This window comes from Sus scrofa, chromosome 1 (genome assembly GCF_054392235.1).
Source record: "Sus scrofa isolate SSC_HxYL_T2T_F1_AM1 chromosome 1, Sscrofa_HxYL_maternal_Yorkshire_Landrace_v2.0, whole genome shotgun sequence".
Taxonomy (NCBI): domain Eukaryota; kingdom Metazoa; phylum Chordata; class Mammalia; order Artiodactyla; family Suidae; genus Sus; species Sus scrofa.
In genome coordinates, this window is record NC_139383.1 from 9,822,635 (window position 1) to 9,849,409 (window position 26,775).

The 26,775-nt window shown below is 47.0% G+C and overlaps 1 protein-coding gene across 29 annotated transcripts in view; it reads right to left on the reverse strand.

Moving 5' to 3' along the window:
- Window positions 1-1,134: 1,134 nt before the first annotated feature.
- The window catches only part of ARID1B (AT-rich interaction domain 1B), a 434,918-nt gene continuing 409,277 nt past the window's right edge, over window positions 1,135-26,775 (reverse strand). For 28 of the 29 annotated variants that reach the window (XM_085022933.1, XM_085022923.1, XM_085022940.1 and 25 more), the window contains 7 exons: window positions 22,005-22,143; window positions 21,572-21,744; window positions 16,056-16,206; window positions 12,629-12,725; window positions 10,508-11,291; window positions 8,452-8,582; window positions 1,135-5,757 (listed from right to left, as the gene is read on the reverse strand). In XM_085022933.1, coding sequence (XP_084879059.1) covers window positions 4,033-5,757; window positions 8,452-8,582; window positions 10,508-11,291; window positions 12,629-12,725; window positions 16,056-16,206; window positions 21,572-21,744; window positions 22,005-22,143 — 3,200 coding nt within the window. In that variant the 3' untranslated portion in view covers window positions 1,135-4,032. Of the gene's footprint in view, window positions 5,758-8,451; window positions 8,583-10,507; window positions 11,292-12,628; window positions 12,726-13,986; window positions 14,358-15,881; window positions 16,207-21,571; window positions 21,745-22,004; window positions 22,144-26,775 lie in introns of those variants that run through there. The other variant, XR_014844179.1, reaches the window with a different exon arrangement.

Sequence of the window (26,775 nt, forward strand, 5' to 3'; positions counted from 1 at the left end):
GTCTTAAATAAGGCCTTCTGGGATCGTTTCAGTCCACTCCTGGGTTCCTAAGGGCTGGTCCCATAAGCTGGGGTCACGGGGTGCCCGGCTTTCCCCTCCACTTCGGAACGCACAAGCGCCCTCGTGGACAGAGGAGCAGGAAGGGAACCAGAAGCTTTCGCCACGCCAAAGAGCTTGCAAGGGGTCCCCCAGACCCGCTGTCCCGGCGAGTGCCCCAGAGCTCCCGGACCAGCCTGCAGGCCAGGCCGCGGCGGAGACGTCCCCGCGTCCCGATTTCCAGTCCGAACCTCTTCGGACCAGACCCCCATTCTCCACGGCTGGAGCCTCGCTTCATTTCTCAGGCAACAAAGGGTACTCAGTGTTCTCGGGGCATAAACACTCTACTTGGAAGAGAAGTTTCTTTCTTTAATTGTCCTTAATTGTCCCACAAGAATGACCAGAAGGTGACTGGATCAGGGTCTCTGCTCAGCACCAGGAGGAGAGCGTGGCACACAGCACGGCCTCAATGCATTTCTGCTGAATGGATGAATAATGTGACATCAGAGCAGATTAGACGCTATCACCAAAGATATTTATTGGCATTTTTAAAAGCGCGTTTGACTGCGGTTCCCAGGGGCTGCTGCCCGGGGAGGGGTGGAGGGCGGGCCTGGCTTCGGCTCCCCGGGGAAGGAAGTGAAGCAAAACTCAGCAAGAAGACAATGGGCTGACTGGAGGGTCACTCTGGCTCATTTATAATACTTTCTTGGCTTCCTTGCAGGTGAAGAGATATGGGGAATTTGTACATGGTACTTGATAGAAAAATGAAAGATTTCCAACAGTTTTTAAATGGATGATTTCAGGGCGAAAGCCATCTTCTTTTTGTAAAAGAGGTAGTTAATAGCTTACATTGTATCTCACCAAACTGCTCATGCCCTCTTAAAAAAAAAAAAAAAGTCACTCTGTATTATAACTTCTAAAAAATAGCCTAACTAGTTTTTGAATAGGCTACATTCACCAATAAAAACCGATTCTGTATCATTCTCAACTTCAGACAAAACATAGGAAGTTATTTCTGCACACATGCCACCCCGTGATGTCTTATGTGACATTAAAAAAATGCACTCAAATACCAACAGATTCACCTTTATAGCACCATTCCAAAATACTAAACTTTCTTTGCACCTTTATTTTAATCTTTTTTTTGTACACATTTAAAGTATGGGCATCCTGTAAATTTCTGAAAAGCCTCATAGGAAAAAAAAAAAACAACTACTTTTTAGGACAAAGCAATAACTCAGTTTGTAGGCAAGATGAGATCAGGCAGGCTGTCAGTTCTTCGTGGGCTTCGGGAGTCTTCATTCTGGGGTGAGAATGTAGAAAAGATGCTAAAATCGTCCTGGATTATTCTAGCCAATACGTTGCGTATCAGTGTGTAAAATCCTGTTGCTCAATGGTCAGACTCTAGGTATTGATTACAACTCAAACCATGACAACGACAGTCCTTTGTAATGTTTTACTCTTTTCATGGACAAACTTCAAAGTTTGAATACACCTTTTATTCATACTCTGTAAGAGAGAAATTAGAATAATATCGAATTCCCTCTTACACATCTCCAGATCTGAAGCTCGGAGCACTGGAATCTGTTCTTAGCAAGCACATGTATTTGGAGGAGAATTATAAATGGGTTTTAAATTCAACATATATTTGGCTGCGTTCTTATATAAGAAGACTGATTAAGTAAAGTGGGAGTTGGTAGATGAGGAGACTGCTTGCAGAAAAAAACTTTTTCTTGTGACACTAGAGTCATGTTTCACACTCTGATTATAACTGAGTGCTCACGTCTAACGCTTCCATAGATTACCGCGAGCAGTGTGCCCCTGGATAACAGGTCTGGCGGCAGGACTTGGGATTTCTGAGTCTGCTGGGGTTGGTAGGGTGGTGAAGAGGTAGAGTCAGCAGGGTGTCCACTGACAGCTCAACTCTGCAGCAGTTTCAAAGAAACTGATTGTTATACAGTAACAGTCAATGACCCAGGAAGAAAAAAGTTGAAATGAGACGTGACTGGTATTAAAAAGCTACTGTGCACCAGGTAGGAAGGGATATGAGAATATTAATATGCCCTGAAATAGAAATAATCACTTTGCACTATGTACACCACATACAATATAACAGAGTCTTTTTAACATTGCACAATATAAATATCATACACGGTGGAGGAAACTAAAAGCGAAAGAACTTTGAGGCACACAGGAAAAACATGGACCAGACTCATCTCTGACGGCAAGTAAGACGGGGTTAGAAAAAGGCAGGAGGTTACACCGTCAGGCCGGCGAGCCCTTAGGCTCTCACCCCACGGCTGGCAGCCGCCTCCCGCACATACTGAAAATTCTCAGACCTCCTTGATGTTAGAGTTGATTGCTTCCGACAAAGACTAATTAGCTCAGTACTTGGAGAAAAATCAAACTGTTGCTCCCCACTCTATAAAGCAGGTAACCCCTAAACGTCCCTCCTGGTCTCAGGGTTCCGTAGTGAGGGGCTACGTTAGTACGCGGCTGTATTTCCCTATTTCTGGTTACTATGCAACCACTGGAAGGAAACCAGAACAGTATTCAAGAACACCCATCACAGTGCTTAACAAGATTTAATGTACATTTATTCTTAACATGTGGAACATATAAAGATTTTATACTGAATAAATGATATTCATTAAGCCAGAGGAAAAGGAGGAATTTACATCAAGTTTTTTTTTTCTTTTTTTTTTTTAAACTACATTATCTTGAAATACAAATGTGGAATCTCGTCACTGAAAAATCTTTGAAGTTGTGTTTCTTCCTTTTAGTTGTATGTTTTTTCTTTTTGTCTGTACGGGTAACCATTATCTAAATCAATCCATATGCAACCATTTCCACACCTTGATTCATGAAGCAAATTGTAATCAGCTGCTCTCCCGAAATAGAGCACGACTTTATACATACAGAAACTTGTACATTACCCTCTTTTTTTTTTGTTTTTTTTATTTGTTTTTGTTTTTTGTATTTTTTCTTTTTTTTTGAGATATGGCCCTAATGAAAAAATATATAAAATAAAAATAAAAAATTATTTAAATCTACCATCACTTCGTAGTTACCACATCATGAAAAAGAAACTAAAAACTTTGTACTAAAAAAAAAAAAAAAAAAAGAAAAAGAAAAAGAAAAAGAAAAGAAAAAAATGAGGGTATGTTTAATGTACAACTTCTATATACATCACAGCCCATTAGGCAGTAAAAAAAAAAAAATATTTAAAAAATGATTAAAGGAATTGTGAAGAACTGTCACGCGGAAGGTCAACGACAGACAGCAGACGTGACGATAGTGGTGAGGAAGCAATTTCCCTTGATCGTTGTCAGGTATGTGTTTTCAATCTTAGCTTAAAAAACATTGTTTTTGCTCCTAGCCTAATGGAACCATTTTTCCTGTGGAGAAACCAGTATCATTTCATAGTTTGACTGCTGACTGACACACCTCCGTGAGCCCCTATACCTACATCTCTAGAAGTTTCTATTGCACAGAACTTTGGGCGATGGGATACAGTTTGCATTATCTGAAGAAGAACACAGCCAGGAAATTGATCATTTTTCACTTTTTTTTTTTTTTTTTGCCTCAGAGTGGTGAAATTTTCCCATCTTAGCATCTTTTGCCATGACTTTTCTCTTGAAAGTCAATTCGCTTCCCCCCAAATGCAATACAACATGGAAAAGAACATTAAAAAGAAAATCTGTGAAAAACAAAAAGTGACCTTTGAATGCACTAGACAGCAACTTTGGTTAAAAAAAAAAAAAAAAAAGAAAGAAAAAACCCAAAAGGATGTACTTATGCACACAGACAGCGAATATTAATTTCATAACTGTTCGAATTAATTATCTCTTTAATTCCCAATTGGTAAATAGTGAATGGGGCAGAGGAGCAGAGATTTTCTTTCCTTCTTCCTACGCTGGATAAACAAGAACAGAAAACAGCCAGTTATACGGGAGCCTCTAGTCTTCACTCACACATGCTGCCTTCTCACTGGTGTCATAACTGCCCAATCTGAAACAGTACATCACAGATGACAGACGCAACCAGAGAGTTCAGGACAGCTGATATCGAGATATCCAGCAATCGACCCTCGTGCAGAAGGAATTCTGAGCGGTTCTCGTCCACTCTGGCCATGGCCAGCAGAGCCTTGGCCGCCCTGCACATCATGTCCACGCTAGGGGGCTCTAGAGGCGGGGGCTGCATGTGCATGAGGTTATGCTGGCTCTGCTGATACTGGGCCATGGTGACCCCATCCTCTAGGAAGCTTATCAAGTTGCCAATGCTCCCCTTTTGCACAGCTATCGCCCTGGCAGCCAGCGCGTCCCCCTGGGCAAGGTTCGACAAAAGCGCCATGGACATTTCTCGACAGACTGGGTTTTTGCGATCCCCAACGTACCTAACTAACGTGGCATAGAATTTCTCCTGACGACTAAATGGAGGCGTGGCCAAGATCAGGTCCACATTATTGTCCTGGATGCTGAGTTTACACAGCGTCTCCAGCACAAGTCTCTGAGGCGACAGGACAGAGTTGGGGCCCACGGTGGGAAAGGGGTCCTGTGCCTCCGCAGACGGGCACACCATCCAGTGCAGCAAGCCATCCAAAATTGGCAAGCAGATGCTTTCCGTGTACGCAGACAAGTCTAGCTGCCCAGAAATGTTGGCCAAAGTGACCAACGTGTTATCCCTCAAGACCTCGAGGCAGTCCCACCACCACTCATCTTTGCTGCAGGCCACCCCTTTGTCCTCGTCTTCCTCCTTCTCGTAGGTCTGCGGCGCTCGTTTTCTCTCGGGATGCTCGTGGTGAAGAAGAATCAGCTTCCCCAGGATCAGCACCAGGCCTGGATGTTTGGACATTTCGGCGTCATTCCCAGGCACAAAGGACAAGCTCCGGACGATATTCGACACGCAGATGCAGCGCTTAGCCAGCGAGTCCTGCCAGTGCGCGATGGTGCAGAGCGGGGCCTCGTCCCGGCTCCTCGGCTCGTCCTCCAGCAGCTTGATGTTGCGGTGACTTTTGGCTTGATGGATTCCGAAGGGGAACTTACTGCTTTCGGCTTGGGTACCAGGGTTCGCGTCTTCGGGCAGAGCCCCTGGCCGGGCAGACAGGACGTCATCAATGGTCGCGATGATGCTTTTCTCTTGCTGCTCTTCAGAATCCGCTTTGCCTTCCTGGTCTTTCTTCCTGCCTGTGGAGCTTAACGGGGGAGGCGGACGCCTGCGAGGAGGAATTTCCATCTTGCTCTCAAAGTGAGTCTGGATGTGCTCGGTGGTGTCCCCGCCTCCGAGCTGCCAGTGCAGAAGCCCGCTGCTGAACTCCTGGACACGACCCAGTTTGTCAGACCGGTCGACCACAAACAGGTTGTTCTTTTTGACTATCTTTATCGGCAGCTTGTCGAACTTGCTGGCTTGCCTGGGCTTTTCCTTTGGGTCTGCGGTGGCATCGGGGGAGGCCAAAGCCGTGCCGCTCCGGTCCTCCGGCTCCGGCTTCCCACCGCCCTCCTCCTCGTCCTCCTCCTCGTCCTCCTCCTCATCCATACATTCAGCATCTTCTTCCTCTTTCCCAGACTCATCGGCCAAGGACTGGCTGTCATCTCTCTTTACCGCGTTGTGATCAAGTGCTTTTTGGCTGGGGTCTCCCACTTCGTACTCCATAAGGATCCCAAAAATGTCAATCAGGCATTTCCTAAAGTACTCTACTAAAAGCTCGAGAAATCCGGACAACTGGAGAGGGCGAGAAGGAGAAAGGCACAGTGTCATAACCTCGGGTGTGACTGAGAGGGCGAGCATCCTGAGAGCTAGACATGCGTTTCTACGGTTATTTCCACGGTTTTATTCCTTTTTGGCTGGGCCAAGAAGGAGAAACCAGGAATCAGTCAGAACTACCTTTCTGAATTTTTCATTATTAACCAAACCAAGAGTTACTGTCTTATTTCCTGTTCACTTTCCACATGACAACTTACTCGTTATTTTCATACTTCTGAAATGATCAGTGCGGGAGTGCTTTGCTGTTCTTCCCCTTTGTTTCTCATTTAGATACAATTCCACCATAACTAGGAGAGAATTTCAGCCAAAGTGAGTCTGTTCTCTTATTTATCTGAAACTTTGCTTGCCTGGATGTTTATGGTTCTTACTCTTAGGCTTTTATGGTTATTTTCGTCCTAGATGCCGTAAGTTATTCTAATTTACATTCTCCATATATTTTGGGGAAAAGATAATTTCAGCAGTGCGGTAGCTCATAAATACACAAAATTAAAAACAAATCAATTTAGCCTCTGATAAAGGAATTGGACTGTTTCATAGAAGGCACTTTGAAGTTTGTGAGTCACAACTTGCGCTGAAAGACGAAAGCCACTGTGAGCACCACCTTTGCTTCCTTTGAGCAAATGTATATGTACATCAAGAAGACCAACACACTCCGTGCCCAGCAGCTGCCTGCTCCCCACCCCCACGGCACTGCATTTAGGGACGATAAAGGCTAAGTAAGTGAAAAAGGATTCCTTAATGATAGGTGGCACAGAAATCAACCACACTTTCATATTCTGCTGTTGGTTTCCTGAAGGTGGGTTTGAAACGATTATTAAGAAGTAAGGGAGGAGTTCCAGTCGCGGCTCAGTGGTTAATGAATCCGACTAAGAACCATGAGGTCGCGGGTTCCATTCCTGGCCTCGCTCAGTGGGTTAGGGATCCGGCGTTGCCGTGAGCTGTGGTGTATAGGTCATGGACACGGCTCGGACCCCATGTTGCTGTGGCTCTGGCGTAGGCTGGCAGCTACAGCTCTGATTAGACCCCTAGCCTGGGAACCTCCATATGCTGCAGGTGCAGCCCTAAAAAGACAAAACAAAAAAACAAAAAAAAGAAGTAAGGGAAAACCCAGGCCCAAGCAGAGAGCACTTGCTTTTAGGTATGAAGGCACAGTTTTTCAAGTGGAGGTCGAGGTCCGATGTCCACCTCTTCTGTCCCCCTTAAAGCCTAGCTCGTCCCCAGGGCGAGGGAAGAGGGAGGGCTGCTAAAGCGACTCTGGTCATGAACACGCGCCCTCGAGAGGAGGTCACCCAGCACAAAGACCAACGTGTACTGTGCTGGCGAAGGCAGCAGACCGTCTTTTAAGACTTACTTTCTATTACAATGGACTTCATGAGATGTTTGGGACCTTATTAACACACTTGCCATCAACTGAAAAACTGCCCTTCAGGGCAACAATGCAGACTCCAACGAGAGAAGGAAGAGGAGTGGAAGGTGTGGGCTCCAGCTCAACAGAAGGGTGGCCGATGTTCTGGCTTTTTTTCAGCAAATGCAGAGAGTTGTTTCCACAGCAGAGGAAGAATAACCCTGCCTTATTTTTGTTTCTAAATATTTCTTAAGAAGTCTGTAGTCCAGCTGACTCCCGGGCCTTTTTCCTAATTCTCAGCTCCCTTTCTCTCCTCTGGCTATTATGCTGGAAGCTACTTTAAGCCTCGCACAGAACAAAGGAAGGTTTTAAGCTCATTAAAAGTAGGAGTTTTTATTTTATTATTTATTTATTTATTTGTCTTTTTGCTGTTTCTTGGGCCGCTGCTGCGGCATATGGAGGTTCCCAGGCTAGGGGTTGAATCGGAGCTGTAGCTGCCGGCCTACACCAGAGCCTCAGCAACGTGGGATCCGAGCCGCATCTGCAACCTACACCACAGCTCATGGCAATGCTGGATCCTTAACCCACTGAGCAGGGCCAGGGACCGAACCCGCAACCTCATGGTTCCTAGTCAAATTCGTTAACCACTGAGCCACGATGGGAACTCCAAAAGTAGGAGCTTTCAAATGATTGCTTCAAAATAACCTGGAAGGAGGCAGAAATGGGAGGGAACAGACCAAGGCACAAGTCTGGCCCATGACTTCATCACTGCTGCGGCTGAGTGACGGGTACAAGGGCTTCATTAAACCGTTTTCTCTCCTTCTATATATACTATGTTTTCTGTAATATAAAAATTGCTTTTAAATTTTACATTTCTTTTCAATTAAGAGAAAGAGGTCTGGTTCCCCTGGAAAATAGGGTGGTGTCTCACTGCAGCCTACTGTACATCCCCGCTGACTAGAGCCATCACTTTGTTACATTTGGATTAACTGCCATTGGCCTGCTGATATTCATTCTCAACAACCATTTCATTTTACCACTTTTGTCTACTCCATACACATACACGTGTGTGTACACAAGGTCACTGTTTTCTTATGAGAAATAGAAGTGTGCGTGTGTTTACATTAAGGATTAAGAGAAATGACGGTTCTAGAGAAAGTTCTCAGAAAACTATACCGATTGACGTGGTTTGTAACAACCACGGTGATGACAAACTCGAGCTGGTGAGCGCTCGTTGGCTCGGGCACCACGCGCTCCTTCAGTTTCTCACTCTGTGCTGGTCCTCGGCTGGACCGGCGCCGGCTTACCTGGGAGAGATTGAACGTAGCGACCGTGCTGTCATCATACAGAAGAATGTTAATAGTGTCCAAAGCCCAAGTACTCTCGGCCAGGAGACCTGACTTAAGGGACATCATCACACGCCAGGCCTCAGGAGTAACTGCAGTTGGAAAAAACGACGGCGGGGTTAATACTGCCTCTAAGCACAGAGGAGAGAAAAGAACCAGAGAATCAGAAAAAGAAGGCGGGGGTGACGTGAAATATGGACTTTTAAACAAATGCTCTTCGGGACAGCTGAACGTGGTCATTTCGGGATTGAGATGGGGAGACGGGCTGCCCTGAGAAACTTCTGCAGCCGAAGAGCTTTTTGCTTTGCAGGTTAAATGGGAGGGGTGGCTAAACACAAACGGTCCTTTCTGTATTTGTCTTTTGCTCCATTCACAACTGTCTCAAGGTGACGTCTTCAGAAGGCTGGCAAATAGGCAGAATATAGGCACAATTTCATTCCCCAACAGCACAAGCTCAGATACGGAGTCTCCGCTCTCCCACACCGTCTTCCCTCTGAGCTCCTGCCTGCAGAACACGCTGTTGACAGGTACTAGCACTTTGATGGTTCAGAATTTTCAGGACCTCGGCCTGAGCCAGAGGATGGGCTGGACTTTTGTTTTCCCCATTCCTCTTAGTGATGAAGCCACAGCGATGAGAGGAAAGGTTTGCAAGGTCTGTCACAAGACGGGACTCGGAGGGGAGTCCCATCATGTGTCTGAGAGTTCAAAGGGAAGCTGTCTCAGGAAGCCGGCAGAAACAGCGGGTGCGGGAAGACCTGTGCTGTCAGAACCCCCAGAGCAGCAGCCAGGCCAGACCAACAGTGATCCCAAGGGCAGGAGGGGCCGCGGGTTGCCACTTTCGGTTTAATTTCATCTAGTTTTCAAAGTTTCTAAGATAGACACATAATACTTTTTAACAGAGAAGGCAAACTTTCATTTTAAAATGAGGACCCTGAGTTTCTCTACAATTTATACAATTGATACAATTAAGCTCTATTATTTCCTTTGCTGTGTTATAAGTACTTCAAAAAATAATGCAGGAGGAGTTCCCACGGTGGCACAATGGGATCAGCAGCATCTCTGCAGCACCTCTGTGGCGCTGGGATGCAGGTTCCACCCCGGCCTGGCACAATGGGTTAAGGGTCCAGCATTGCACCTGGAGAGTAGGTCGCAACTGCAGCGTGGATCTGATCCCTGGCCCAGGAACCCCATATGATTTGGGGTGGCCAAAAAAGGAAAAAAAAATGTAGGGAGTTCGCTGGTGGCTCAGCAGGTTAAGGATCCAGCACTGTCACTGCTGTGGCTCTGGTTGCTGCTGTGGCCTAGGTTGGATTTCTGGCTTGGGAACTTCTGCATGCCACGGGTGTGGGGAAAAAAAAAAATGCAGAAAAAGGTAGTGTCATCCCAGAAATTCCAAATTTCTAATTAGTATTCAGAACATCTCACGCAGAATGAACAGGTGACATCAGCATTCAAATGAAAGAGTTCCTTGGGCCATATCAACAGTGCTACAGAGATTATATCAAATCCTACATATCGTACCATAGAAAATTTCATAGAGCCTATCATGTTACCTAGCTACACACCACAGCCAGGCTTCTATATTTTCCTAGGGAAACTCACTGTCTATAGGTTATTACCAAAATTACAGAGTGGTTTTCTAGCAAAATTTCGCAGGCCACGCTAGCATTTCTGCAGTCTTGGAGCTGTTCTGTTAAGCACACAGGGCAGAGATGAAGTGTTGGGTTCAGCTTAGATCTTTTGAGAGCAAAGCACAGTAGGGAGTCACAAGGAGTCCCTTGGAGCTCCCCGGTTGCTCTCCCTTCTCACACAAACAACATTCACACGTAAAGGTGCCGTTTTAATGCTCACTCCGGGGCTTAGTTCAGATTAGGGGCTTCCAACTACTGCTCCTGCACCAAAATACGCCCTGGGAGGGTGCGATCCTAGAATTTCAGCCCTTTGGGATTAGGGGACCACATCTACCCTCAAACTGACATTCCAGATGGCAACCGGAGTCCGTCTGAGGAATGCTTACCGATATCCTTTGAGGTAATCTTTCGCCTTTGTTTCAAGACTGGCTGTGAGGCTTCCACAGAGCCGGGAGGAAAGGTGATCTCCCTTCTGATGGGGGGTGGCTGCGGGGGCGGCCCCGCGACCTGGGCCGTGGGGACGGTGGGCATGGCCTTCTGCATCTTCATGGCGGGCAGGAAGGGGGACTTGCTGGGAGACAGACGGCTCTCCAGGGAGCGCTGGAAGGACGCGGGGCTGGGCGCTCGGGAGATGTGATTTGGCAGTGACGGTGGCGTCTGGTAGGAGGACTGAGGCGGGCGAGTGATGGGCTGCATGGAGGCTGAAGAGGACATGTAAGGCTGACGCTGGCTGACGTGAGAAGGCCACTGGCTCTCGTGATTTATCCTTTGATCAGGTACCATCATATCATCCGTGCGGTTCATGCCTGGATAGGGAGGTGCCTGTGCAGGGCCGCCGGGGCCTTGCCTATTCTGGTAGGGGTAAGGCATATCGTTACGCGTGGCCCACATACTCTGCTGAGGCCCTTCGCTGGAGGACGACTGCATCGGGCCACCCATGATCTGGGGCGGGATGCCGTGGGGCTGTATCTGGCCCGGGCCCTGCATCCGCTCTCTGTTGTAGGGGTACGGGTACTGCCCCTGGATGGGCCGCCGGTCCGGGCCCGAGTAGGAACCGCTGTACTGGTTGTACATCTCCTGCTGCTGGTTGCCGTACTGCATGTTGTACACGTCTCCCTCGTGGCGCTTGGCGGGAGGCCCATACATGCCGTCCATATGGCGCTTGTAATTCTGCAAAGTCATACAGACGAATCACACCGATGTGCTTTTACAGGTATCACCCACACTTAAGTTAGACAAAACAGTTAGTACCTGGTGGAGCGTTCCTTTCAAAAGGAGCACGGGGCGCTCCCGCAGCAGCGGAGGAGCGCGCCTTCACCCCGCCAGGCGCCCGGACGGGGCGCCCAGTTTGTTCCCACGCACGCGTGCGTGCGAAATTGTCTGCAGGTGGAGCAAAAGCCTTCCTGCCTGGTATTTTCCAGGGCTGCGATTTGGGAGAGCATGGCTTTGGAGACCACTGCACAGGCAGGGCCGCCCCGGGGCTTGGAGATGCGCTAGGACGACTTCATAGGTAGAGAGAAATGTCGCGGGGACGGACTGAGCATTCTGAAGGCCAGCCCGGAGGGCGCCGCGGTCCAACAGACTCCTTGGGCCCAACTTTACAGAAGAGCCTCCACGCAGGACTGGCTCCTCAGAATGGCCCTGTGGCCCCCGCCCCGGCTGCCGGCTCAGCCGGGTCACATTCGCCATGAAAGCCTCTGAGGACAGGGCTGGCTGGTGTGGCCCCCGTTAGGAAGCTCTCCTCCTGGGGCTCCCGGGGCTTCCTGCACTTGATCGGGGTGGGGAGCTCCTGACAGGAGCCAGCGGGAGGGACGCGGAGGCTCACAGGTTAATTAGTGTTCCAGCACTTTACTGGAAAGTTGTCTCAGATCAATTGGTTTGCTAATACAATTCCCTGTACAAACACGCTCCAGTAAAATTAATGTTTAAAATCCCTTCCATTTTACAAGCGGTCTTAGACCCGAAGAGCTGTTTACAACCAGCAAGTGCCTGTGCCTGAAAAGCCACAGCATGCCATGCAATCCTCTGCATCAGTCATGTCACTGCAAGGTTATCTCACATATTTCAAGATCTCTGAGCTGCAGTGCTGTGCAAAGAGCACAACCCCAGGCACCTATCAAACACACTCTTCCTCTCTTACTCTTAGAAACAAATCAACATTCACTGTTAGCATATATACCTTGTTTTTCTTACATATCCTCTTTAAAACATATTGACAAATTTCTGTGCTAGAATGTCATTTGATACAATAGGACACAGAACAGATAGATGAGTAAAACATACCTGAACCTGGACTTATTATTTGCAAGATGAAATGTCCGTAACTTCCTACAACATGTTATATTTAAGAGCTATTTCTACCCAATTTGCTGATTTTAAAATCCTATTTTTCTAGCATAAACAAATTGTTCAATAAATGCTAATCATTTTTGTTACACTTCCTAAAACTCTTCGGAAGTAACACAGGTTTGAATGTTAAGCAGAGAGCACGCTGCTCGCCAACTCACCGTCTGCTGTGGGTACAGGCCTGGCTGGTGTCCTCCATATGGCGGCTGTCCTGAGGGAGGGCCTTGGCCTGGGTACTGCTGCCCGTAAGGTTCATGCCTAGAGTGAGGCATTCAAAGGAAACCTCATTTACCATGGACCCTGGGCCAAGGGAGAGGAAGAGTCCATTTCTGGAAACCCCAGCGCTGTCTTTCCTTCACCCCGAGCAGCAGCAGCGCTTCTGCACCCACTCTGGGAGCGCTGCCAACCCCCGGCGGGTGGGTGGGAGGAGTCCTGCTGGGAGGGCAGCACCCTCGGCCTTTGAGGAGAGGCCCCGCCCGGCCACCGAGGGGCCAGGGAGGGCATGACACACACTGACGTGAGGCATTAACGAGGGCAAGAAACAACAGAAGAACCTAGGAACCAAGGCAGTACTTCTAGGAGTACCAGGGCACTGACGTATAATCGTGGAAAGTGTTTCTACCTCTTCCTTGCTCATCGTGAATATAAAACGTGCGAGTTTCTGAAGGGATACTTCAAAATTAATTCACATGAAACGAAGTTTGTAAAGACATAACTACTCAAAATTTCTAAGTCCTGGAGTTCCTGTCATGGTGCAACAGAAACAAATCCGGCTAGGAACCATGAGGCTGTGGGTTCGATGGCCTGGCCTTGCTCAGTGGGTAAAGGATCTGGCGTTGCCATGAGCTGTAGTGAAGCTTGCAGACGCAGCTTGGAACCCGTGTTGCTGTGGCTATGGAGTAGGTTGCCAGCTGTAGCTCCGATTAGACCCCTAGCCTGGGAACCTCTATATGGTGCAGGTGCAGCCATAAAAAGCAAAAAACAAACAAACAAACAAACAAAAAACCCCAAAAAAACCAAAGTCCTATGACCCTAAAAGGCTACAAAAAAGAGCAGCAGGAATGATATAAATGTACTTCTATTAAATCACAATACAATTATTTATATTGAGAAATTATAAACACCACAAAAATAGCATGTTTAAAAAAACCAACAGAATTGAAATTTTGAAAACTAAGCTGGTGTAGTTACTATACTGAATCTTGTAGGAAAGAATTCTCGAACTGAACATATTCCTAAACTGGTCAAGAAATAAGAAAATGTGTACAGTAGAAACTGGCACATTGTAAATCAACTGTACTTTAATTTTAAAAAACAAAAAAAATTTAAAAAGAAAATAAATGAATTTTTATTTTTTATTTTGTCATTATTATTTTTACCATCCAAAGTCAAGGTTCTTTTTTAAATATAGAATGCTTTTTATTTATTTCTTTTTAATCACAGCTGGTTTACAGTGTTCTGTCAATTTTCTAATAAATGAATTTTTAGAATATTACATGTAAAACAGCTAAAGGGGAAGTTTTTGCTAATGACATGGCCATCCAGAAGGAAGCTTATAGTTGGGAGAAAAATATAATTGACACAGATGAAATTCAAGCTGAACAAGTAACACTTCTCAGAGGAGAAAGCTTAATGGGTTAAGTCCTCATGTGGTAGACCTGAAATGATTAAACCTAGGCCATGCAATGTTCTGGAAGGCATTTTCGAAGAAAAAGAAAATTTGCTTGGGTTCCTTTAAGAATGGATGTCCCAGGACAACTCTTCTTTTAATATCATCAGCCCACTCCCCACAGAAAGCTTTTCTTGGCCCCTCAAAAACAAGGAGTCGTGGCTCAGTGGTAACAAACCTGACTAGTATCCATGAGGATGTGGGTTCAATCCCTGGCCTCACTCAGTGGGTTAAGGATCCAGTGTTGCTGTGAGCTGTGGTATAGGTCGCAGATGCGGCTTGGATCCCGAGTTGTTGTGGCTGGGGTGTAGGCCAGCAGCTGCAGCTCCAGTTTGACCCATCGCCTGGGAATATCCATATACCATGGGTGTGGCCCTAAAAAAATAAAAAAACCCCAAACAACATCAACAACAAAACAGGAAAAACCAAACCGAATCTTGGTAAAATCCTTACCCAGTACACTGGACATCACCAAACGGGTGACTAAGGCAGATTTCACAGACAGACTTCCCCATGGCAGCGTCAGATTAGAAGCTGAGATTCCCGAGTCTAGCAGGAAGTACCATACTGCTTTGAGTGTGTGATGCTGTGAAATTCACCAACCAGGCTCATGGAAAATGCTACAGGGAAACTATTTCGTAAAACAGTGATTCTACAAACCTTTCTTTCCTTTGGGTTAAACCAGGGAGCCTTCGCTACTGAACTGTCCCTGTAACCCCAGCAGGTGGACTGAGGAAAGGCGGGCTGAGTGGGCAGAGGCCTCCCACACAGGATTCCCAAGGAGCGGATGGAAGCCGTGCCTGGCCTCAGGCCTGTCCCGGTGGCTACAGTTAGAACAAGAGCCTCCTACTGTGCCGCCACCATTTTCCTTTAAAAATCAGACACTAAACTGCAGGCTTTGCTTCTGAGCACCGCTCCCTAGGGAGGTAAGGAACGGGCCAACCAAAGGCAGGACCTGGCAGGGCCTTGCTCACTGAAGTGCACCCTGAGCCACTATTTTAGGAAGCAGCTTCCTGTTACTTCTCAGAGACACTTCAATGATTCTCCTTCCGTCTTATTAAAATAACCTGGGCCAGCACTGCAACCTGACTTGCTGTTTTAATACTGAGACGCTGCCCTGAAAAAGAGGTCCTGAAAGAAAAAAAAAAATTCACAGGGAGCAGTGGGACCATCTAAGAAATCAATGCCTGGAAGCCCTTGCTGAGAACCCACGACCGCCCGAGCCTACTGACAGCCCCGAGTGGTACCACTGCCCAGACCTTGAGGCGCTGCAGGTCACGGGAGGAGCCATGCATGGAGGCGGCGGTGTCGGTGTGGTGACAGTGGCTGGGATGACACTGGCTCTTATATTCTTAGGGAGAAGACTCCTGCCCTGGCCAGCCCAGCCCCTGTATGTTTCTAATTCATGCTTTGGGGTACTTGCTAATAAAAGCACAGCTGTACTTGGTGGCTTGGGGACAAGGTCCTTTTCCCCAGTCCTGCTACGGTCGTCCGTTGAGTGAATGCAGCCAGCTGACAGCCACAATCCTTTTTTTTTTTTTTCGATCTTTTTGTCCTTTTAGGGCCACACCCACAGCATATGGAAGTTCCCAGGCTAGGGGTCAAATAGGAGCCGTAGCCACTGGCCTATACCACAGCCAGAGCAACACGGGATCCGAGCCGCATCTGCGACCCACACCACACACAGCTCACCCAAACACTGGATCCTGAACCCACTGAGCGAGGCCAGGGATCGAACCCGCCACCTCATGGTTCCCAGTCGGATTCATTTCCGCTGCACCACGACGGGAACTCCCTCACAATCCTTCTTAACTTCGGCAGGAAAGCAGACACCAGGGCTACCAGGCCTTGGAAATGTGTGTGTGTGTGGAGAGCAGTTTCTAGTAAATCACGGCATCTTTGTCTTAGGAAACACTCACCTTCGATCGTAACTGGCCCCATAGGGAAACTGCTGCCGCTGCCCCATGCCTAGACTGGACATGGCTCCAGACGGACTCTGGTTATACATGTCCTGCATGCTGCTGGTGGGCATCTGTCCTTGCGTCATAAACGGCTCGCTACTTCCAGGCACTGCAATATTTTTAATAACAGAAAAAACATTAAGCCAAAGGGTCCCAACATCCCTTGCTGTCATTTCTGTTATCCTAACATGACAGACAACAATACCAGTGAAAGAGCATAAGGCCTGGAGTCGAGATGGGGCCTGCTGGGGGCAGGATTCTGACTCGGACCCCAAGGTCCCCCGTCATGCCCACACGGGTCTGAGTCTCTCCCTTGGACTGTGGATAGGAACTAGGAACGCGATGGGCATCACAGGGCAAAAGGGATTTCACAGATGTAATCAGCTGGCCGAGTTAACCCAAAGGGAGAGCGCCCACGCGGGGCCTTTAAGTGGTTGCCTAGAGGTGTAAGACAGATCAAGTCAAGTTGGAGATACGCTGGCCCTGAAGAAGCCGCGGAGAGAGCCACGCATCAGGAAGGACGGCAGCCTCAAGGAGCAGAGAAGCCCTCAGAGGACAGTAAACAAGAAAACAGGACTTCAGTCCTACAACTGCAAGGAACGCAATTCTGCCAACAACTCGAACCAGCTCAGAAGAGATGGAGTCCTGGCTGACAGCTTGATTTCTGCTGTGAGACCCTGAGCTGAGAATCCACAGAAACCGCAAGGGCATACACGTATGCTGTTTCGAGCTGCATGTCTGTGGTGCTTTGTTATGCAGTAACAAAGAAAACAGACACAGGCCCAGACCTGCACTTATTTGGGTAAACTGCCTAATTTCTAAGTCTAAATTCCTTGTCTATAAAATGAGGTTGACAATATCATCTCATTGAACGGTTGTAAGGAAAAGATGAAATACATATATAGAGTTAGTTCCCTTCCCGTTTAGAAAACGAAGAGAAAGCCTTAACATAACTGCCCAAACACCAACTCCCTTCAAAATCAGGATGAAGAAAATCAGTAGGGAGTTAAGAACAGCTCAAGAAGGGATAAGACACAACTATTTCTAACAAAGGGTAGAATGTCAATTAGGTCAAATATGCAAATTAGCATCAGCTCAGAGCCTGAAGGAAATTGGGTCAAGCCCAGAAACTAGCCTGTAGGCAAATTAAACATTTTAATGCAAATCTTAATTGATACACACGATTACAACCTTTCTTTATCCTATGAAGGTTACTTTTATGATCCATGAGATAAAAGCTGATTAAAATTTTGTGAGCTGATAAAAAAAATTTGTTTGGCTGGCAGAGAGGTGCAAATAATGCAGCCTGTTAGTGGTAGAATGTATTTTGCTCTGTAAGGGGCTTTCCCATACTTTCTCTCTTATAGGAGCTTATATCAACCTGCAGTAGAGCCGGTTTTGATGCTACTGCCCATTTTGTCAAAGAGACAGACAGAGATAAGGGGGTAAAGTTAAATAGCTTAATTCCCTAATACAGAGTTCTTAAAAATCAATAAGAAAAAAGACCGTCAAATTCAAAAATGGGTAAGCACACCAATGGACATTCACAGGAAAAGAAAAATAAATGGTTCACCACTACATGAAAAGATAAGTGACCTCACTAATCATTAAGGAAATTCAAGTGAAAACAATAATTTCCCCCTCCCCCAGTCTGACCAGCAAATAATAAAATGACTGAGAATACACACATGCTCATGTTAAGAATATTAAGCTGGTACAACTTTCACCAATACCTCCATGAGACACTCTACTTTGGTGACCCCCGGGAGACGCACATCTCTGGGTATTCACAGCCTGTGAAGCCCACACACTATGAGGCCAGGCTTGGTCACATGACCAGCCTTGACCAATGTGACACAGCAGAGGGTTGGAGGCGGCTGCAAATGGGGATGTGCTCTTGGAGGGCTCGTGCCTGGAGACCGTCTACCACAGCATGAGGTGCCCGAGAAGCGCCACGGAAAGGCGTCATGGAAATGCCCCACAGAGGAGGCCTCAGGATGACACCGGCCACTCAAGTGACACCCCAGCTCCAGCGGAGCGTGCCCTCTGGCTTCAGATGACTCAGCTGACAACACATGGAGTCAAGAGCCACCCCGCCCACCCCAGAACTGTGAGATACAATTAAGTGTTGTTAGAGCTACTAAGTTTGGGGGTAGTTTGTTACAACAGTAAAACATACTGAGCAAACTGAGAAAGAATTCTTATCCTTGGATTCAATTATTCTACTTCTAGGAATCTATGTCACCGAAATGCTTACGAGTGTGAAAAAACAGCTCAACTTTAATAATCGCTGTATCATTATTTTTAATAGCAGAATGTTATGAAACAACCCATTCATTACTAGGGCATTAAAAAGAATAAGTTGGATTTTCTGTGTTGATATTAACAAATATTAAAAATACACTAAGTTAAATAATATATAAATATTCACAATTGTTCACATGTAAGTATTTAATCAGTCAACCCCTCAATCAGTGATGAATTAAGATAAGTAGGTGGGGGAGTTCCCTGGTGGCTCAGTGGGTTAAGGATCTGGCATTATCATCGCTGTAGCACAGGTCTGATCCCCAGCCTGGGAACTTTTGCATGGCGTGGATGTGGCCAAAAAAATTAAAAAAAGATAAGTAGGTGGGAAAGGCAGGTGGATAGGTGGGGCCAAGGCTACTCAGGGTTCCTGAGTCATAGATTAGGCTTTTTCATCTCCTCCACCACCACACAGGTCAACAGCAGGAACAGCAGCACCAACAACAAAGAGCACGATATCCACTGATGTCAGTCAGGAAATAAAAAAGCAGAGCACCATCAAGTTCACGGAATAGAAGTTCACAGACTAGAGTGAACTGAGGAACGGAAACCTTTACTGGAATGGCGATGGGGCTGTGAGAACATCTGTGTTCTGTGGATGAGCTGCTTATCTGCGTTAAGTTGGTATTCAACTCACCAGCACTGAAAGGCAGCAGGCAAGCTGAAATATACTGGGGAATGTGAGATGGAGCTTCTCTCTGAGCCGCTGTGTCATTTACACAGTTGATGAGAACACATGACACAGCTGCCTAGAACCTAACAAGGTCATCCAGACTGTCCCCTCCACCCCACATTAACTGTCACTATAAAAAATTACAGGTGTGGAGTTCCCGTCGTGGCGCAGTGGTTAATGAATCCGACTAGGAACCATGAGGTTGCGGGTTCGATCCCTGCCCTTGCTCAGTGGGTTAACGATCCAGCGTTGCCGTGAGCTGTGGTGTAGGTTGCAGACGAGGCTTGGATCCTGCGTTGCTGTGGCTCTGGTGTAGGCCGGTGGCTACAGCTCTGATTGGACCCCTAGCCTGGGAACCTCCATATGCCGCGGGAGTGGCCCAGGAAATAGCAAAAAGACAAAAAAAAAAATAAAATAAATAAAATAAAAATAAAAATTACAGGTGTAAGGAAACAAAAGAAATAGAACCATGTCTAATACAGCACAGAGATAGGATTTTGGAAGAGTTCACAACTACTTTTGAAACCAGATTCCAAACTTACTCATTATTTTTCCATCTTATCGTCAGATTTTCAGAGTCTAAAAATGTTATACAACCACCGACAGCACTAACAACATGTTCTTTCCAGCATCTCACACCCTTAAGAAAAACAGCTCACTCCAGCATTCACAAGGCTTTTGAATTTCTGAGCTTACGGATTTATTGCCTGTTCTGCAAAAGCTTTACCTGGAATAAGCAGTTCCTAAGCTTTTGAAAGAAGACATTATAGATTATCTTGCTTTGTGTAACAGATACCTGAGATACACATGAAATGTAATCTTATTTCTTAACTAAATGGTTATATGCCCAACATTTAAAATTTTGAGATTATTTTTATTTTTCATTGCTCCATAATACTTGTGAAAACCAAGGCTTTGCTCCACTTAAGACAATAGACCAAGTAATTCGTGTACTCTACACATCTAAATACAGCAAAAGAGCTATTATTTAAGGGATCCTAGAAGAAAATATTATTTGCTGTTTTTCCACATGTGTTTCAAAAACATCCATATTCAGTTTCACAGGGCCCAGCTGCACTGGGAGGGTGCAACAGCATTTGGAAGCGGGGCCCACCGGAGGAGCCGAAAGCTGGGAGGGTGCAATAGCATTTGGAAGCAGGCTGAAAGCGCAGTGGCTCAGATGCCTGTGGTCTCTGGGCTAAGTGAACGCAGGGGCTGAGAAGCACAAAGGAAGAACCACTCTGGTGTTCGGGGATGTCAGTGAGAACCCGGCGGTCTCGTCCACCCTGGAGCTGTCCTTCGTCCTCCAAGATTATACCCAATTCCGCCGCTCTGCCCAGCTCGACACACCCTCCACCACTGCCCACCTCAACATCCCCAAGCCGGCTCTGGGTCCTCTTCTCCACCTTGTCCACTGCCCTGCGTCCACACCATCGGGAGTAACGGCCAACCTGTGTCTCCCTCCTTCCCGGCTCCCCACCCCCTCGGTGGTAAGGTCTGCACCCTCTCAGTCACCAGCACACAGATCTTCTTCCTTCCGCCCCACGTCCAGTCCATCGGCACGTCCGGCTGTTTCTATGCCCCAAACACAGACTGAGTGGTTCCACTTCTCTCGCCCTGTGGGGGAGGGTCTGACTCCATCGCCTCTCCCTGGACTTGACAATGGTCCCCCAACTCTACCCTCACTCCTCGCATCCATTCTCCATCCGTGGCCAGTTATTTATATTCACTTTAAGCAATAACCCCAGCCACCTCACCTCCTGTACAACATCCTCGAGCCAGGGTGAAACCCAAACCCACCCGCATGCCCAGGAAGGCTGAAAGGCTCTGGCCCCCTTGGCCCCGCTGCGCCCAACCTGCCCTGTGCTCGTTATGCCCCAGAAGCCGTCCACCTGCTCTAGTGCACCAAGCGCGCCTGCCTCAGCACCCCCAGCTCCCTGCTCCCCCGACTGGCTCCCCGTTCCTCAGGTCTCAGCAGATAACCATCAGCTCCCTGGAGCCCCTGCCACCCCCGCCCACCATCCCTGCTCTTCATGCCCTTTCTTCCTTTTTGCGTCCTTTCTTCCATCCATCGCGGTCTTTCGTCACATATATGTGGCTTAGCTTTCATTTTATTTGCAGTTTGTAGACCGTCAGCTCCACAAGGGACTATCTCATTTACCAACATGCTACCCAGCACCAGCCCCACACACAGCTCAGGTGATGTGACAACAATGACACCGACTGGAGGCGGCCCTGAGCACGCGTGCTTATGACAGGTGTCAGTTGCCCTTCCAAGGGATGTATTTATGTCTGTTAACTCAATTAGTCCTCATGATCCATGATTTTCCCAAATCCTAGATGAGGAGACCAAGGCACAGAGATGCTAAGTACTTTCCTCAAGGGGAGCCATGTAGTGGCCGGAGAGCTGGGACTCAATCGTGTCTCGAATGGGTCAGTGACTCGGCCAGGGGACGGCAGAGAGGAGAAGCCTGGGCAGAGGCCCCTCGGCACTTGCCTTTTCTCATTCCTCCAAAGGGGTCCTTGTTGGGCTCGTAGGGCATTCTGCCCATCACGTCCGGCATGCTCATGCCCTGCTGGTAGGGGGCGCTCGGAGTCATGGAGTTGCGTTTGGGGAACGATGCATCACTTGCGTCCGAGAATGGGTCGTGCACACTGACTGTACTGCTTCTGGTGAGATGAGAGACATGAAAGCTTGATGACAGAGCATTCGTCATCTCCAAACACTAATTTGGAAAAGAGTCCACTTTTGAAATGTGAACATGCAAAAACCATCCAAAATAAATTACGTGAATAAGCTAGCGGGGACCGATATTTAGACACTCACTAGAGAACACTACTTCCTCTCTCGGAGTTTAGCCCCCGCCCCCGCCCCCACAATTAAAAGACAGACCTGACTTGGTGCAACTCATAGGGATCTTTCCACATACCTTCCGCCTTGCATTGGGGTCATTTGTCCATGAGGGGTAGAGGCTGGAGTAGGTGGCTTCAGGTCACCTGGAACCTCTGCCATCGAATTACTGCCAGTTGACTGGGGGGTCTGTGGACCTTGCAAGGATCCTGAGTTAGCTGACAGTAGTAGTCGCAAGAGAAAGTGGGAGAAAAACAAGAGGTTATTGAGTAAGTTCAGCCTTGATTGTCATTTTTTTTTAAAAAAGGAAAGAAAATAAGACACCATCTTATGAAGAAACAGTAACGATGACCATTGCTGGTGAAGATGTAGTGAAATTAATTGTTCATTTTTTAGAGTGGAAATTAGTAAGTTTTCTTTTTTTTTTTTATTAAACTGTTTAGAAACATACTTCAGATGTGTGTCATAAAACATACCTGTTGACTGGCTAATTGCTTTCTTGGGGGTTTAATCCCAAGAAAATAATCTAATATCAGAATTCCCATTGTGGCACAGCAGAAACAAATCCGACTAGTAACCACGAAGTTGTGGGTTTGATCCCTGGCCTCGCTCAGTGGGTTAAGGATCCTGCGTCATCACGAGCTGCGGTGTAGGTCACAGATGTGGCTTGGATCTGGCATTGCTGTGGCGTAGGCTGGCAGCTACAGCTCTGATTAGACCTCTGGCCTGGGAACCTCCACGTGCCTCGGGTGTGGCCCTAAAAAGACAAAAAAAAAAAAAAAGAAAAAGAAAGAAAGAAAATAATCTAATACAAAAAGGCTTCAGGCAGAAAAATGTTTATTTCAATGTCGTTTGTAATAGAGATAACCTAAGTGTCTGAGAATAAGGAAAAATGAGATTAAAATTTTGATATATCGATTTGATGGACTATTGCACTGTTTTAGAAAGAAATTAGAAAAATTATCTGGGTGTTAGGTAATGCGACACATTTAAGTTGTAAAGCAGTGATACAAATTAATACTGAGCTTTATGTCATTTCAATACCTTCTCAACATGTGGAGGTGTCTATGCTCTGTCACTAACCGTCATTTTTGGAGCTATAAAGTCATATTTGTTATTTATATAATACTAGTCACTTGGAGTTCTTTAATGTCATTACCAGAGTTATGAGACTTGGCTTTAACTACAATTACATTATAATAACAAAGCTCAGAATTGAGCAGATCTTTTTAAAGCTTAAGTGGAATTCTTAAAAAAAAAAAAATTGACCCCACTTTTTAGGAAAAACAGTATCTTAAGGGCTCTTTTGCTTTATCACAGTCCTTGGCATTAGGTGTTCAACAAATACTGGTTTTATTTATTAATTAAAGAAATACTGGAGTTCCTGTCGTGGAGCAGTGGTTAATGAATCCGACTAGGAACCATGAGGTTGAGGGTTCGATCCCTGCCCTTGCTCAGTGGGTTAACAATCCAGCGTTGCTGTGAGCTGTGGTGTAGGTTGCAGACGCGGCTCGGATCCCGCGTTGCTGTGGCTCTGGAGTAGGCCAGTGGCTACAGCTCCAATTTGACCCCTAGCCTGGGAACCTCCATATGCCACGGGAGCGGCCCAAGAAATGGCAAAAAGACCAAAAAAAAAAAAAAAAAATTAATTGAATAAATAAAGTACTTATTATATTGGAGTCTATTTTCTACATGCACCAAACTGACAGAGAAAGACAATTCCTGCCCTCAGACGGTTTACAATAAATACTTTCAGGACTATAACTGTAACACACAGAATTCCTGGCCGCTTGTAAAAACTGATATTGCACATATTATCATCAATAGTTTCTTTCCTATGAAGACTCAGTTACCACCACCCACGACTCCCTTTCGAGGAAGCTGGAGCTGAGCGATGCGCTACAGAGGGTGAGAAATGGAAGCGAGTCTGTCGCTTCCACTCAGGAAGCCTCAGCCCAAGCCAGGCCTCTCTAGCGAGACGAGGTCCTGAATGAATACTGATGGCCACCAACAGGGACTGCGTTCCGTCACGTCTCCCCTGGGTGCCTAGGACCACAGTGACTCGGGGATGACCTGCAACACATGGAAGTTCCCAGGCCGGGGATCGAACCCGAGCCGCAGCAGCGACCCAAGCCACTGCAGTGACAACACTGGCTCCTTAACCCGCTGTGTCATCAGGGAACTCCTAGGAAGACTAGTTTCTTTTATTCTTTATAGGGCTGCACCTGCGGCATATGAAAGTTCCCAGGCTGGGGTCGAACCAGAGTTGCAGCTGCCAGCCTACACCACAGCCACAGCCACAGCCATGCCAGATTCGAGCCGCATCTGTGACCTACACCACAGCTCACAGCAACGCCGGATCCTGAACCCACTGAGTGAGGCCAGGGATCGAACCTGCATCCTCATGGATACCTGGTCTGGTCCCAACCTGCCGAGCCACAAAGGGAACTCCAAGGCTAATTTTAAATGTAGACACCTTCTTGGATGTAGATACCTTAAAACAGAAACTTACCAATTCATGCTTATAAACCAAAATTTGGTAAAACCCTGGAAATGCATCTTTAAAAAGTAAATATAATAAAAGAAAAAATAGTCATTCAAAAATACATTAAGGATGACCCTCAGACATGACCGCCCCATAAAGCTGAGAGGAGAAATAGCCGGCTTCGTGGGTCAAGAACCAGAGCGCACAGCAGCCTGTACGGTTCCCGTGGACCACGGCTCACAAGGCTATGATTTAGGAATCAGCCTTATTTATAAGTAGGCACATTCACAGCTAATAAAAAAAAAATAAAAGGAAAAATTCTCCCCTCTTGCCAGTGTGTTTTCCTTTCCTTTCAGGAAGAAAAAAAAAAATGAATGCAACCTCTTGAAGCTCCATTAATAGAGGAGGCTGGCTCTCTAGGATATCCCTACTTTTTGCCAGAAGCTACAAATGTATACTGGAAAGTAAACAATGGAAAGGTTACTGAAGGTTAAGTACATTCACACACTTCAGACTGTACAGCCAGACTCCTGGCTGGGAAGATAATTTACACAGCACGAACCCGCTGCCCCAGCTCTGGCTGGGGTTGTGGGAAGCTGGGTGGGGAGAGAGGAAGAGCTGATGCGTCCTGGGTCTGCAGCTACTAGAGGTCACCCAGAGGGCACCTTTGTGTATAACCCGAGCCCCCTTCTCATCTGTCTTCCACCGAGGATTCCCTAGTTGGATCCATGACAAGTTTTGTGACATCACCTGTCAGCTAATAATAGAAATGCAGTCAGCCACCTGCCAGCAAAGATGGATGAGTTTTTGGTTACAGACTGACTAACTGAATGTGGAGCTTCCCGCCACCTCCCTCCCCTCCCCACCCCATTCCAGCTTCGGGGAGGCCCAGGCCACCTGGGGAGGCGATGCCTCTGGCTGTTCCTTAGGACTCTAGAAACTTTACAGTCTATTATAAGCAAATCCGAGGTGCAACCGTACCCCCCAGGTCTTGCTTAGGTTTCATTCCGGAGGCTTCCTCTGGCTGACTTGCTCTCAGTCCCTAGAAGACACAGCCACTCCACAGTGGAGATGGTGGTGCAGCCCCACGGCTAAGGGGCTGGACCTCTCAGGGGCTGACAGGACCGAATTTCAGATCCGTGTCAGGCACATCACATCCAAACTGGAATCTGGAGGCACGATGTAGAATGCCAAGTCATTACTGGCATTTAGGATTTAAACTGATTCAGCACGACCATTTGAAAAAACAATCTAGAATGTTTTTTAGGAATCTTTTAGTTGTTTGCCAGGATGGGCTAGTACGGAATAAACTACAGTTACAGTCTTACAGGAAAAACTGACTTCAAAGAACACAAACTTTGGCGGAAGATTAGTGTGAAGAATTTTTGTAGCGTGTGAGACTCTGACATGGCAAATCACTGGGGATCATTTGTTTTGCTTCTCTGACAAGAAAGACGTTTCGGAGACATTTTCCTTAATGAAAGTTCTGGAGTCAAAGAGGCCACAGATGCTGGAGGAAAGGCCTGGCTTTTGGCTGAGAGGCTGATGTTATTCTCTGCCCTCCTGCCCAGTCCGTGTGTCCGTCTCTCTGCAGAGCACATAAGCCAAGCAGACCGCAGCCCGAGCGCTGGCTGAACGGCTCAGCTCAGGCACCTTCCTCCCTGCTTCCTGATTCTCGTGACTCGGGCACCTTCTGGACCACTGAGAAGAACGTATTCTCAGGAGCACATCTGCAACCCAAGCTCTTTTGTGCAGTTAAAGCGGGAATGTTGCCATAAAAACGGTAGTTTTAAAAAAAATGGGGGGCGGGGGCTGACTGTAGGAGGACGGGCCCTGTACTTGCTGAAGTGCCTACACCTCGGCGGGGTTTCTTGCACTGAGCCGATGCTCCCTGGGAGAGCTATTCTCCATACAGGAGGACAGACCGTTCAGCAACGAGAGTTCTTTCCCGGCAAATAAAATATACCTTTAGATCTTTGCAGACATTGCACTTTGGTCCCTGCACCCCACCGGGTTTTTATTTTGGAAAAATCGTTTCAGAGCTGTTCATAGGCAGCTTGTTTTACTCTGTGAACTGAATGTAATGTTGTGAGCGTTTTAAAATTAGATTTCACAGTTTTGAAAGTAAACCATAACTGGCAAAGGCTGTGAGTCTTTGGCTGGGCGTAGGGAGGAGGTCTTCTTGTGTTTAGAACCAACACATCGACGTCTAGGTACGCTCACTACATGTGCCCCTTGGGCCTAAAGAGCATTTGCGTGAGATTCCTGGACTCGCGACCTTAGACACTGGCATTGCCATCCAGCTGTCAGTTAAGGGAAATAATTAAGAGAGGAAAAACTCATGTCTTTGGCTCACAGACAACTC